General features: G+C 63.2%; 2 protein-coding genes across 9 annotated transcripts in view; both read right to left on the bottom strand.

Annotated features, from left to right (window-relative positions):
• Window positions 1-392, bottom strand: part of TRMU (tRNA 5-methylaminomethyl-2-thiouridylate methyltransferase) — a 7,670-nt gene extending 7,278 nt beyond the window's left edge. Inside the window, exon 1 of one of the 2 annotated variants that reach the window (XM_027854218.1) lies at window positions 290-392. In XM_027854218.1, the coding sequence (XP_027710019.1) occupies window positions 290-392 (103 nt within the window). The remainder of the gene's footprint in view (window positions 1-289) is intronic. The other variant, XM_027854221.1, reaches the window with a different exon arrangement.
• A 2,878-nt stretch (window positions 393-3,270) lies between these two features.
• Window positions 3,271-12,347, bottom strand: part of GTSE1 (G2 and S-phase expressed 1) — an 11,162-nt gene continuing 2,085 nt past the window's right edge. For 3 of the 7 annotated variants that reach the window (XM_027854222.1, XM_027854227.1, XM_027854228.1), the window contains exons 2-12: window positions 10,760-10,852; window positions 9,906-9,963; window positions 9,205-9,733; window positions 8,694-8,855; window positions 8,353-8,473; window positions 6,463-6,783; window positions 6,050-6,122; window positions 5,261-5,503; window positions 4,545-4,710; window positions 3,854-4,090; window positions 3,271-3,522 (exon numbers count right to left, since the gene is read on the bottom strand). In XM_027854222.1, coding sequence (XP_027710023.1) covers window positions 3,439-3,522; window positions 3,854-4,090; window positions 4,545-4,710; window positions 5,261-5,503; window positions 6,050-6,122; window positions 6,463-6,783; window positions 8,353-8,473; window positions 8,694-8,855; window positions 9,205-9,733; window positions 9,906-9,963; window positions 10,760-10,852 — 2,087 coding nt within the window. In that variant the 3' untranslated portion in view covers window positions 3,271-3,438. Of the gene's footprint in view, window positions 3,523-3,853; window positions 4,091-4,544; window positions 4,711-5,260; window positions 5,504-6,049; window positions 6,123-6,462; window positions 6,784-8,352; window positions 8,474-8,693; window positions 8,856-9,204; window positions 9,734-9,905; window positions 9,964-10,759; window positions 11,350-12,347 lie in introns of all 7 variants that reach the window. The other 4 variants (XM_027854226.1, XM_027854223.1, XM_027854225.1 and 1 more) reach the window with 2 other exon arrangements.

Here is a 12,347-nt window from a genome sequence, read left to right as displayed (position 1 = left end):
CCCTCAACAGAAGAAAAGACAGAGGTTCAGAGAGGCAGGTGTGAAGAGCCCCAGTTCTGGGGCACCCTAAGCACCCAACAGAAAAAGAGACGGAGGTCCGCAGGGGCCAAGGCAGCAGGGGGCAAGGCTGGAGGGAGGGGCTGTTGCTGTCCCAGGCCCGCTGCACAGGGCCTGGCACACAGTAGGTGCTTAAAAGATGCTTGCTGAATGACACCCACGAGCCTGAGACCTGGGGCTGGGGGGCCCCAGCCCTTCCCCCTGCCGGTCCCACCTCCGCGCCTTTGCTCACCTCTGCGGCGCAGCAGGAGCGCGGCCACGGCGCTGTCCACGCCCCCGGACACGGCGCACGCCACACGCCGCCGTGCGACCCCTACGCCGGCAGCCGCTGCCATGCCTCCGGCCGGAAATGCGGCCCGCCGCGCCGGAAGTACCGCCCCAAAGTCTTTGGAACGGAAGGGCCGCCTTTGCCGGCTGAGAGGGGCGGGGCCTGGAGAGGAAGAGGCTGAGCGTGAGCTGCGCTGGGGGCGGGGCCTGGAGGACTAAGCGCTACGAGGGGCGGGGTCTGGAGGACGCTGAACAGGAGCGCAGCCTGGACCCAGGGGGCTACGCGGAGGCGGGGCCTGGAGGACGGAGTGCTGAGTATGGGCGGGGCCTGGAGGGGGGTTACGAGGGGCGGGGCCTGGAGCCAGGGCTACGCGGAGGCGGGGCCTGGAGGACTGAGTGCTGAGCATGGGCGGGGCCTGGAGGGCGGTGCTGGGGGCGGAGCCTGGAGGGCTGGGGGCTGCGCTGGGGGCGGGGCCTCTCTGCGCTTCCCTAATCCCTCCCACTCTCCCACCTGCCATTGTCTCCGTCCACCAGGGGGCGCCGCCGGGCCGGGAAGGAAAGGAGGGAGGGAGGCAGGAGGAGCAGGACTGCGTCTGTATCTTTCTTTAGCTTTTCCTACCCCACGCCCCCCACACTGTAAGCGCTCAATAAATGCCTCCTGGCTTGATTGGTTGGAGGCCCCAGGGGCCGGGGCCCGAGGTCGTGGCTGGCTGTGGGTGCCGAGGCCCTGGGTTCAGATCCCGCCTGACACTGCCTGTGGCCCGTCCTGTCCATGTGCAGGGCCCGCGGCTGCCGCCAGCTCTGCTTGATCGCTGGCCCACGGAGGCAGAAGCCCACCCTGGGCATCCGAGCCGTCCCAAGCGGGGAGGGCCCCTGAGACCCCGCTGAACTGGAGGGAGGGGCCGAGAAGGGACGAGCAGCCGGGACCCCAGAGGCTGCAGGGGCAGCAGAGAGAAAGGAGCTGGAATCCCTCCCCCCCCAAGATGTGCTCTCCCAGGCGGAGTCTGACCCCCTGCCTAATCACCGCCTTGGGATATGGGGAGATCTCTGGCCCCCGGCTCTTCTTCTGCGGGCTCAGTACCCTGTTCCCCCTCCCACCATCCTGAGGCGGAGCCCGTGCCCGGGGGCGGGATCCCAGAGAGGACGGAGGCATCTCTGAAGGGCCAAGAGCCCCAAGACCCTTGGGGTCCTAGCTGAGCAGGCCAGCCTGCCGGAGTGGAGGGCTTGGGCCTCTCTGGAGTGCCTGCATTTCCCCTCGTCCTGCTGCCGGAGTCCACTGGCTGCATTCAGTCCAACAAGCATTTATCCAGCACCAACTGTGTGCCCCGCGGGCACTGCGATAGGCAGAAACAAGAGCCTAGATGGGCCATGTTCCATGGGGGACAGAACACGCCCAGAGGATGCAGAATTAATAACAAGTAATCTTGAGGGGCCCTAATGTAGGGAACGAGGGAGGGTACTGCAGGCATGGGGTTCAGCCCGGGCAAAGGCACCATGATGGGAGACAACAGGAATGTGAAGGATTTTTCTGCCACAGAATTAAACCTAGGGGTTAAATAAAAACAAAGATGAGTCCTTCAGAAGGCCTGGGCTCCCCCCCCCACCCCACCCCCGCAAACTCCTGCCTCTGATGCAGGCCAGGTCTGCCCCCACCTCACAAAGACTGTCACCATGGTGTGGGGGAGGGGGGTAAGGACATTGGTCTGGGCCCCTCCAACTGCAGGTGAGTCTGGACAACAGACCTTCCTTCCCCTCCTGCTTCTTTTCCAGTGTGGAGGAGGCCTTCAGGAGGCCCACCACCCAGAGGGTACCAGGTGCGGGGGCGGGGGGCCTTGGCCAAGGACAGGACCTGCCTCTCAATCCCCTCCTGTCCCCTATGGAAAGGGAAGGGCACCAGCTGTTATCCCGGCTGTGCCCGCCCAGGTCTCCCTCTTGGGCTTCCAGTGACGTGGACGATGGATGTCGTGGGGGAGAGGGTAGCCTCAGTCAGCTCTGTACTTGGCCTGGAGCCCGTCTGCTTCTCCCCACGGGGTGGTCTCCGACCTCTCCAGACGTCTGACCAGACCACGGGAGCGCCCAGCGGAGGGCGAGCCGTGTGTGGAAGGGTGCTGTCTGTGCTGCCGAGTGGGCCCGGGGGGTCAGTGACGGTCAGCTGGAGAAAGCTGGCGGAGAAGGGTAGAGCCACCATGAGGATGGCCCACAGCCACGCCCTGAGGGGCCCAGGGCCATGAGAAGAGAGACCCCGGCTGGGGGGGGGGGGGGGGGGGCCCAGACCGGTCAGAGGGAAAGTGGTTTTTCTTTTTCCCGGAGGCTGGGAGGTGCAAAGGAAACAAAACATGTTTGCTCAAAAATGAGAATTTTCATGGAAAAAAGATCGTTTCAGAAGTGGAGAGCAGGCTCCAGCATCGGGTGGGCTGGACCCCCACAGCATTCCTGCTTCATCCTGCCCTGCCTGGGCCAGGAGGGGGTAGGGGGCTGTCCAGTGTGGGCCTGCCCCGGGGAAGCCGCAAAGCCCCAGAAAAGAAAGCCAGGCACAGACCAGAGAAGCGGGATGGGCCGAGGATGGTGCAGCTGGAGGGGGCCTGGGCAGATCGAAGCCGGGATGCAGGCAGGGCTCCCTGGGGCCGGGCCTTTCCTGTTGCTTCACTCAAGCCCATCGGGGAATGCCTTCCTCGCCTGCTCGAATTCGGGCCTCTGCCCTGGCAGACACCTGCCTCCCAGTGCAGGTGAGGACCTTCTCTGGAGCTGCCGTGGGCTCAGAGGGTGGGGACGGGGGCAGGGTCCCCCAGCAAGGCCACAGCTGAGAAGGGACGTGCACCAGGCTCTTCCTGGCTCCAGAGCTGGCCGCGTCACGGGGCCCCGCGGCCTCTGCCCTTCCTCCCGCGCCCGGGGTTTTAGGGTTCAGGTGCCTCGTCCACTTGGCAGTCAAGACAGGAAAACCACAGATCAGCGAGTTTTATTTAATCTCTGTTGGACTTTTTAAACAAACTTGATAAAAAGAGACATAAAAAACCTCAAAGCGTCCTAATTTGTCCCTGTAAGTTACACATTTTTTGTTCGCTGGGAGTCGCTCCCAGGCCCTGGGCTGGGGCTCTCGGGCCGGCGGCTGCCCACCTAAAACCTGAGGAGCGGAGAGTTCAGGTTTTTCTTGTCCTCCACAGGGCTCAGGCTGAGGAGAGGAGAGCTCAGGTCTATCAGCTGAAAGAAAACATGGGAGGGGACGACATCGGGGCGGGCCCACTCCTGGCCTCACCCTCCCTCAAGGGCAACCCCAGGCGTGCCAGGCCCTTGTCTCCTGAAGCTCTGACAGAAGCGCCACCCTGGGGATGCTCATGAAGACACAGACCGGCCCCGGGGGCTCACGGTCTGGGACATGAGGCACCCCCCACCCCCCTACACCAATGACCAGGCAATGGGGCCTGAGGGGTCAGATGAGGTGAGCCCACCTTCACAGGATAGATGGGGCCGTGCAATGTTGCCCCTCCCCACCTGACCAGATGCCCCCCGCCGGGCCCAGCCCCGTCCTCACCTGCCCCGTGGCTGGCAGAGGTTTGGACGGGATGCTTTTGGCTTCTTCTGGAGAGGGAAACAGGTCGATGAGAAGCGGGCCTTCACCGGCCAACGCCTTCGCCGGCATCAGGGGGAGCCATCGCGGGTCCACTTCAGGGCTGTTGGAGAAGTCGAGGAGCGGCTGGCCACGGAGAGGCGGTTTTGGCATTGCTGGGACAGCAGCGCGGGTGTCGGGGCCAATATGGATGAGCACGGCCTAGGAGAGGGGGCAACGGTCACCTGGGTCCCAATGTCCACTCAGCTCACAAGACAGTCTGGCCCTGTTGAGGGCATCGGCTCCGGAGCCCGGAACCCCATCCTCTCTCTCTCTGCAGCCTCAGGTGGAGGCCAAGGACGCAGCGGGGAACGGGCGTCCGGGCCGGCTCCCATGGCACTCAGGCGGGCGCTAGAGCAGCTTCCTTGTGAGGGGGGCAGGGACCAGCAGCTGCAGCCCAGGGCTCCCGGCCGCATCGTCCTGACCCCCAGGGCACATCTGTGGTCTTACTGTGGAGGAGAACCAGCCTGACCCACACCCTCTGCCCCTTGACTGTTCGCTCGATTTGGGAGATGGATTCAGCACACGTGGGAGGCCTCACATAGATCAAAGGCCAGCGTGAGCACCAGAAGTCCAGGGTCACTGCCAAACCACCCCCTCCCATGACAACAGGTACCTCTGGGGGGGCCGGCTTTGTCCCCCGCTGCTCCCTGGCCTCCTCCCCAGGGATCCTGGGGGCCGTCTGCTCAGGAGAGGCAAAGTCGAGGGCCAAAGGCACCCCCAGAGGGGGGTCAGACGGGCAAGGAGCCCCTGGCCTGCCTGTCTCCTGGGCTTGCTCGGGCCTAGGAAAGGAAACAGCCCACCCTGAGTACAGGCGCTTCCACCCTCAGGGCTGCCCATTGCCACGGAGACCTGACGCTGGGGACCAGGACAGGCTGCCCGAGAGAGGGAGGGAGGGAAGGAGCTCCGGGTCACCGGAGGCATTCCGGCAGAGGCTGGCTGGGCTGGTCCTGCCTCGCCCAGGGGCCAGGCCCGCATTGGGGTTCTGAACCCGGAAGGCCGGCGAGACTGCGCCTTCACGGGCCAGAAGCCCGGGTGGGGAGGCTGCACAGGACGCTGCAGGCAGAGGAGCTATGGGGCAGCGCTCGCCCTGCGGCGAGGACCGATTTCTCTCCCTCGCAGAGAGCAGCAGAGATCCTTACAGGGGAGAGAGACCCTGCAGGAACTGCCACCCTTCAGGAACGGAAGGGGACTGGAGGCAGAGGCGGCCCCCTCAGAGAGCTGAGAGGAGAGGAGTGGGTGTCAGCGGAGGCCTCGAGCAGACGGCCGGGCTGGGGACAGCTCAGTGAGGGGGCCCAGCACAGCGCCTTCCTCTGGCCCTTCTCATCTTACCTGCCTTTGGCTTTCTTGGGGGGTGCCTGCGAGGGGGTCCGGGCAGCCACCAGCTGAGGCGGGAAGGTGGCTCTCAGGCCGGTTCTGGGTGTCGGCCACGACGGAAGGGCTGACGCTCGGCGGCTGGACGGCGTAGGCAGGGCTGACAGGCGCCGGACACTCAGCGGGGTGCAGGTACTGCTGCCGGGGGGCTGTGGAACTCCCCCTGAGGAGCACCGTGTAGGGGTGCCACGCAGGGCAGCACTGGAACAAAGGAAGGCCCACTTCTCAGGCCGAGGTTGGCCCAGCAAGGGGCATTCTGCCAGAAAGTTGCCCTGGAGGCCCAGGCGGTCAGGGGGCCTGGGCTGCGGCCTACAGGCTGTAGCTAAGTCTAGGGTCCCCCCACAGCAGGCCCCCTGGTGTGTTAATCCCCATCCTCAGGCCAGATTACTACAGACCTCCAGACCGCCACTAGAGAGGGGGAGGGGAGGCGGACGCCCAGAGGGCCCCCAGTGCCTCTCGAGGCCATCAACCTAACTTGGCCAGCACTTATGGAGCACCTACTGCATGCACCCGGCAAGATGCTCCTACAGCGCTCATACCAACAAACGGAACGTAGAGGCCACAGCAGCGAGGGGCTGAGCGGCAGAAGGCCTGGGTTCAAGCCCTGCCTTGGACCCAGACTGGCTGCGTGCCTTGGACACGTCCACACCCTGCATCCCACAGCCCCCCAGACCCAGATGCCTCCCCTGCATCAGGGAGGGCCTGAGGAAGGCCAGGCCCAGGGTTGCCCAAGTGACTGCCCCTCACCTTCCAGACGAGGGGCCTGACGGCTGCTGGCTCACACCCTGGACTTGAGGAGTCCCGCTGCCCGGTGAGGCGCCTAGGGCACAAGAGGACATTAGCCCCCTGCCCCTGGCCCCGCACGGCAGGGGGCAGGCCCCAGCAACTCGTCCCCCATCTCCATCTGGGCCAATTCCAGCCCCCCCGCCCCGTTCCCAAGCTCCACCTCTCTTCCCTTGCCAGGGAGGCTCCTGGCACCCCACCACAGCAGAGGCGGGCCCCGGTCGCAGGCTTGCGATGCTGGGCCTGTGGGAAGCGTAATTCCCACTTCCTCAGGGCTGGCCAGATCTAGGCTGAGTTTTCTTGCGGGGGGGACGGGGACTGCCCACCCCCTGAATCAGTGCCAAGGAGAATACGAGGGCTCCCTGGACAGACCTTACCTACAGAGAAAGCAGGATGTCGAAGCGGATTGGTGGGTGGCCCTGCCTTGGCTCCGGAGCTGGGACCCCCGGGCCCCCTGGGCTTTGTCAGCTGAGAGGGCTGGGATAAGCTGGGGGTGGAACTTGGCCTCTGGGTTCCACTTTTGGGGGTCTGTGGCTGCCTCAGGGAAACTGAGGCAGCCTCCTTGGCTCGGCCGGCAAAGGGTGCGGCCGGGGCCACTCTGGTTTGCTTCGAGTAGGAGATGTTTCTGTGGCTCAGTTGGTCACTCGGTTTGGGCCGAGGAGCGTCAGCCAGACGGAGGAAAGGGTCACCTGGTTTAGCTAAAAACGGAACAGCAGGGAGCCCAGTGAGAAGGCCCCCCCCCCCCAGCCCACCTCCAGGACACACCCAAGCTCTGGCTGCTCCCCCGCCTAGCCCACCCATGCCTGGTGAGGAGGGGCCTGGGGCTCAGAGAGGGCCTGGGGACACAGTGCCCCCTAGAGAAGACACTAGAGGCAGGTGCTCCCAGGCCCCTCACACACACACACATGCACACACACACACACGCCCAGGGCCTACACACAGCTGCTCTGGGGAGGACAGTCATCCAGGAACCTTGCTGGCGGACATCACTAGAGAGAAGTCCAGCCTCCAAGAACTTTCTGGCCTCTAAAGTCTGCCCCGAGGGGCCGGCTGGCCTTGCTGAGCCCTGGGGTCTGGGCCCGCCCGCTGCAGAGGGGCCTCAGGTGGTGTTCAGCTGCGGGGAGAGTGTGGACAGGGCACTGGACCCACAGCCAGAGGGAGGCCCCTTGGGGACCTGGGCCTGCAGTGACTGCCCCTTGCCACCAGATGGAGCTCGTGGGCCGCTGAGCCAGCAGGAGCAGGCCTGGGGACCGACAGTGGGCAGGCGGCTGGGGATGGTCCTTGGACAGGTGAATCCCATCTGTCTGTCAGAGGGATCATGGCATGCTTTGGGCTCGTCTGGGACTGCAGCAGCGAGGGGGAGTCCTGGGGAGGGACGTCCCTCCACACGTGCAGGCAGCAGCACCAGTCCGTACCTCCCCGACCTGGCGTCCAGGGACGCGTGTTCAAGCTCAGCTGGCACGTGACCGAGGCAGGACTTGAACCCAGGGTGGGCTTGGACCCAGGTCATCCTGCTTCTGAGGCTGTCCCCTGGCTGCTGGGCCAAAGACGGACTCACCCGAGAGCAGGCTGACCTGTCAGAACAGAGGCGCCACAGCCTGCTGTCTGTCTGTGTGTGTCTGTCTGTCTGTCTCTGCCCGTGCCTGCCTATATCTGTCTGCCTATGTCTGCATCTGTCTGCTGCCTCTGTCTGTCTCTGCCTGCGTCTGTCTGCATCTGTCTGCCTGCCTGTTCCTGTGTTCATCTGCACGGCGGGTGTCCCGTGAATGAGGGAGGCTGGCCCGAGGCCCCATTTCCTCTGACCAGGGAGGGCCTGATGCCTGCTCATGTTTCTGCTCTCCATGATGCCCTGGGGGGGCCCAGCAAGGTCAGGGCTGCCGAGATGTGGGCCCACAGCCCGCCCCCCTACCACCCACAACCAGGACGCCCCAGCCACCAGAGATGCAGCTGGCAGCAGGGAGCAGCGATGGGCACAGGGAAGAGACAGCCCCTCCCTGGGGAAGCCACCACCCTCAATGTGCCAGACGCCGGCCCGTTCTGCCCTGGCATGGCTACCTGGAAGAGCCCCCGACCGACCCAGGGCCAAGATGCTGTGGTGCCAGGGGCACCCCCTTGCCCCGGTTACCCCTGCCTGGGGCCCAGCACTCCCAGCTCCACCTCAATGTGCATCTGGACATTGTCCTGTCCCCCCGTTCCGTGCAGGGCTCCCCACCACCCCAGCACTGACTGCCCTTCCCCAGGCTCGCTGGGGCACGGCAGGACCTTACCACTGCCTCTCACTGGGGTCGGGTTCATGCTGCACACGGGGCCTGAGAAAGAGGCGCTCTTTCCTGTGAGGAGGGTCCTGGCACGCCCTGGAGGTTTCAGCAGCGTTTTCCTCGCCCCAAACTGAAACAAGGTGCTGAGTTCAGCACGAGCAGACTGTCCACAATCACCCTCCCCAAGACCTGCTTCTGCCAGGGGCTCACGGCTGGCACGAGGCCCTAACCACGGCCATTCATAACTCCACTCGGGCATCCCCGTTCTCACTTTGTGGGAAACGAGACACACTTGGGGTGACCACTCAGGGGAGGAGCTCTGCCGCCCCCACCCCTTGGGGCTCAGGCACCTTGCTGGGGGCAGGGAGGCCAGGGGGGCCTTTGGTGCCGCTGCCGGAGGATGTGCTCGCCTCTGAAGCGCCGCTGGACTGGTCCAAGGGCACGGCCCCTGAGGACACTCTGGAGCTCGCAGGGGGGAGCCTTGAAGGATGGGTTTGTTTCCCTGATTGAAGCTGAAACGCCAACGATGAAACTCATGAGAACCATCCCATTTCTAGGGAAAAGTCTGCCCAACCAGCACTGAGGGCCAAGACACAGCAGGTGCCACCCGAGGGAGGAGGACCACCCATCGGGTCTCATCTCCCAGAAGGAGGGGGAGAGGATGGGCTGTGATCTGTCCTGGGGGAGGGCAGCCCCATGATGGGGAGGGAGAGCTGGGGTGGGAACTGGGGCGGGCACCGGCTTTCCCACCTGCCCTCCCCACCTCTCTGCCCAGGCCCCAGGGAACCCTCCCTCCATGGACAGGCTGCCCCCCAACTTTCCAAAGGGGACGTGGCAGGGGCATCGGGAGGGCGGGGCTACCTTGGCGGGAGCCCCTTTTCCAGGCACAGACAAAGACTTGGGGGGCTGCAGTCGGCTTGCGGCTTTTCTCTCGGCCGCCCCCTGGCTCTGAAGATGGGTACCAGAAGCGGGCTGTGGGGCCCCTGGGGAGTCGGCAAAGGTGAGCGATGCCTGCACTAGGGCCCCCTCCGGGGTCGGCACACAGTAGGTCTCCCTTTTGAGAGCCGGGGAGCTTCTCTGCACCTGCAGTCCTCGCTCAAAGATGTCCAGCTTCAGCCTGGCCTCCTGCACAAACTCCTCCCCTGACCCCGGGGCCGGCACTGGCTCGGGCTCTCGGGCTCTGGGCGCTGCCTTGTTGGCGCTGCTCGCAATCTGCAGGGCCAGCAAGCGCGCCTCCTTGAAAATCTCCACAAACTTCTCCCCAGCCACGGGGCTCCACGTGAGCGGCTCGGTCTCGCTGGGCACCAGGCCCTGCGGCTCCAGGCTGGCAGCCACGCACTGCTCCCGGTGCCCGACCAGCCCAAAGAAGACCTCGTCGTCCTCATTGGCACTGGTGGTGTGAGGAGAAGTCAGGAGGGTGGCGCCGACCCCCTGCCGGAGCCCTCCTGGGGCGGGAGGGAGGACAGGAATGGGGGGACAGGGGGCAGGAGGGGTGGGGGGCAAGGGGGATGCAGTGATGGGGGCAGTGGGCAGGGAAGAGAAGTCAATGCACATCAGCTTACCTGGATGAAGACAGTGAGAGGTCAAAGTCAAATTTCTCGTCCGTCAAAAGAGGAAAGTCTGGAAGAGAGAAGCCAGTTGGCCTAGGGGAGCGGGGATGGACATGCCATTTACTTTGCTCCCTGATCAGTCAGCCACCAAGCGTTTAGAAAGCGCCTGTGGTGGCCTGGCCCTGTACTGAGAGGCCCCGACTCCGTCTCAAGGGAGCTGGGTTCCTCTACCTTGAAGGCCAGGAGCCCCCGACGTGGGAGGCGTCACCTAAGCTGAGCCCTCTAAGGCAGACGTGGCAGGAGAACGGTACAAGGCTGGCACCAGCCGGGTCCAGAGCAGAGGAGCGGGAGGCCTGGAGCCACCGAAGGTTACTGAGCTGGGGAGGGGAGTGTGCTCAGGCCTGGGTTCCAGGCCACATGAGAGAAGACAAGGCAGTAGGCACGAGAGAGGCTGGGGAGTGACGCAGGAACCGAGTGGATGTGGGTGTCGAGGCAGGGCCAAGCCTGGGGCCCAGGGTCAGCTCGTGGTGCGAGACTGCTGTGGGCAGAGATGAGGGCTGGACGAGGTCACCTCCTCTTTCACTCTCAGAAACTACCTGGCTCCTTGACCACTCGGTGCCTTCCAGCCCTAGGCCCCCTGAGCCAGTGTGCCACCCACTCGGCTGGCCCACAGGGTGACGCCCCACCGTGGGCCAATGGCCCCTTGGGAGCCTGCCCAGCCCCCTCCTCCCAGCCCCGGGCTCTGGCTCTGCTCCTTACCCCCAACATGTGACCTCAGGCGAACTCGGTCCTGGCCAACCTTCTACCCAGGCGCAGGGGTGGGGGCCACGTAAATGTGAAGGTCACCAGTGCCAGCACGGCCTTACCATCCTGTGCGTCCACATCGGCTTTTTCGTTGGTGGCTCCTCTGACCAAGCCCTCCTCTCCTTCCTCCATAGTAAATACCGCCAGAGAAGCACCTGCCAGCAAACCAAACAGGAGACAGGAGGGGACGCTGACCTTCTCAGCTGAAAGGGCCGATGCCAGCCACTGTCCACATCAGTGGCGATCAGCTCCCTGATTCTCAATCCCTGTGCTCCTCAGGGCCCCCTGGGAAGCTGGCGAGGGAGGCTGGGCAGCAGAGTGCAGGTCAGCACAGACTGCTCACGGGTGGGAGCTGCCTTGTGTAGTCATCACGGGAACAGAGCCACCAGAGGGACACGAGGGCAGGAGGAAGGGGACTGGCTTCTCCTCCCCAGGGTCTCTCCAGCCCCACCTTCTTTCAGCAGTGGCCTGAGGTCCCCGAGAGGTGTCTGGGGTGAGGGAGAATGGCTGGCCCAGGGTCCCGCCTCTCCCCTAGACCTCAGCCATAGCCCTGGGTGACAGCAGCAGGGCCTCCAGTGTGCAGGGCAGTGGCTACGGTCCTGGGTGATCCTTGCCCACGCTGCTTCCCATCACTGAGCCTTGGACTACTCACCTATAAAATGAGGAGAATAATGCTAAGTGCTTTCTACTTCACAGCAATAAACATTTATTAAGTACCTACTGTGTGCAAGTCACCGGGGGTGGGGAAGGGGGGGTTACAAAGACAAAAAGCTCTCAAGGAGTTGACATTAATCTGGAAACTGCTTTGCAAACCTTCAGGTGATAAAGGAATGTGAGTTCCTGTCTATACACAGGTGGAAATGGGGGAATCAAGGATGAAATGACCTGTCCAAGGTCACACAGCTGGTGCAGAGTCATAATTCAATTCAATAAACATTTATTAAATGCCTGCTATGTGCTTGGCACAGTGCTAAACACTGAGGATACAAAAAAAAAAAGGTAAAAGACAGTCCCGGCTCCCAAGAAGCTCACAATCTAATAAGCTGGGCAAACAAATATATACAAACAAGCTCTGCACAGGCTAAATAAGAAAACACTACCAGGGGGAAGAGACTGGAATGAAGAGGGGCTGAAGAAGGCTTCCTGTAGAAGGGGGGATTCTGGTTGGGACTTAATGGAAGTCAGGGAGGTCAGTAGTTGGAGTAGAGAGAGAATGGTCCAGGAATAGGGGGCAGAGAGAATGGCCAGACAACCCAGAGATGGAAGATTTTATTTGTGAACAGTCAGGATGCCAGTGTCATTGGATTGAAGAGTAGTTGTCAGGAAGTCACATGTGAGAAGATTGGAGGGGGAGGAGGGACAGGTTATGAAGGACTCTGAATGCCCAACAGAGCATTTTGGAGGATGGGCTGGGGTGGGGAGAGACTTGAGGCAAGCAGACCCCCCCAGTAACTACTGCAATTATCCAGGGGTGAGGGGATGAGGCCTGCACCAGGATGGGGGCAGGGTCAGAGAAGGGGGAGTATTGTGGAGATGATGCAGAGGTGAAACCACCATAGATGCTTTATAGGTGAAATAGACAAGAGGTGCTGCAGAGGTGATGTGGACAAGAGATACTACAGAGGAGAAATGCACAAGAGATGCTGCAGA

The sequence above is a fragment of the Vombatus ursinus genome, unplaced genomic scaffold (genome assembly GCF_900497805.2).
Source record: "Vombatus ursinus unplaced genomic scaffold, bare-nosed wombat genome assembly UNPS02010394.1, whole genome shotgun sequence".
NCBI classification, from domain to species: domain Eukaryota; kingdom Metazoa; phylum Chordata; class Mammalia; order Diprotodontia; family Vombatidae; genus Vombatus; species Vombatus ursinus.
Note: the sequence above shows the minus strand (reverse complement) of the source record. Positions and strands in the feature narration are given on the sequence as shown.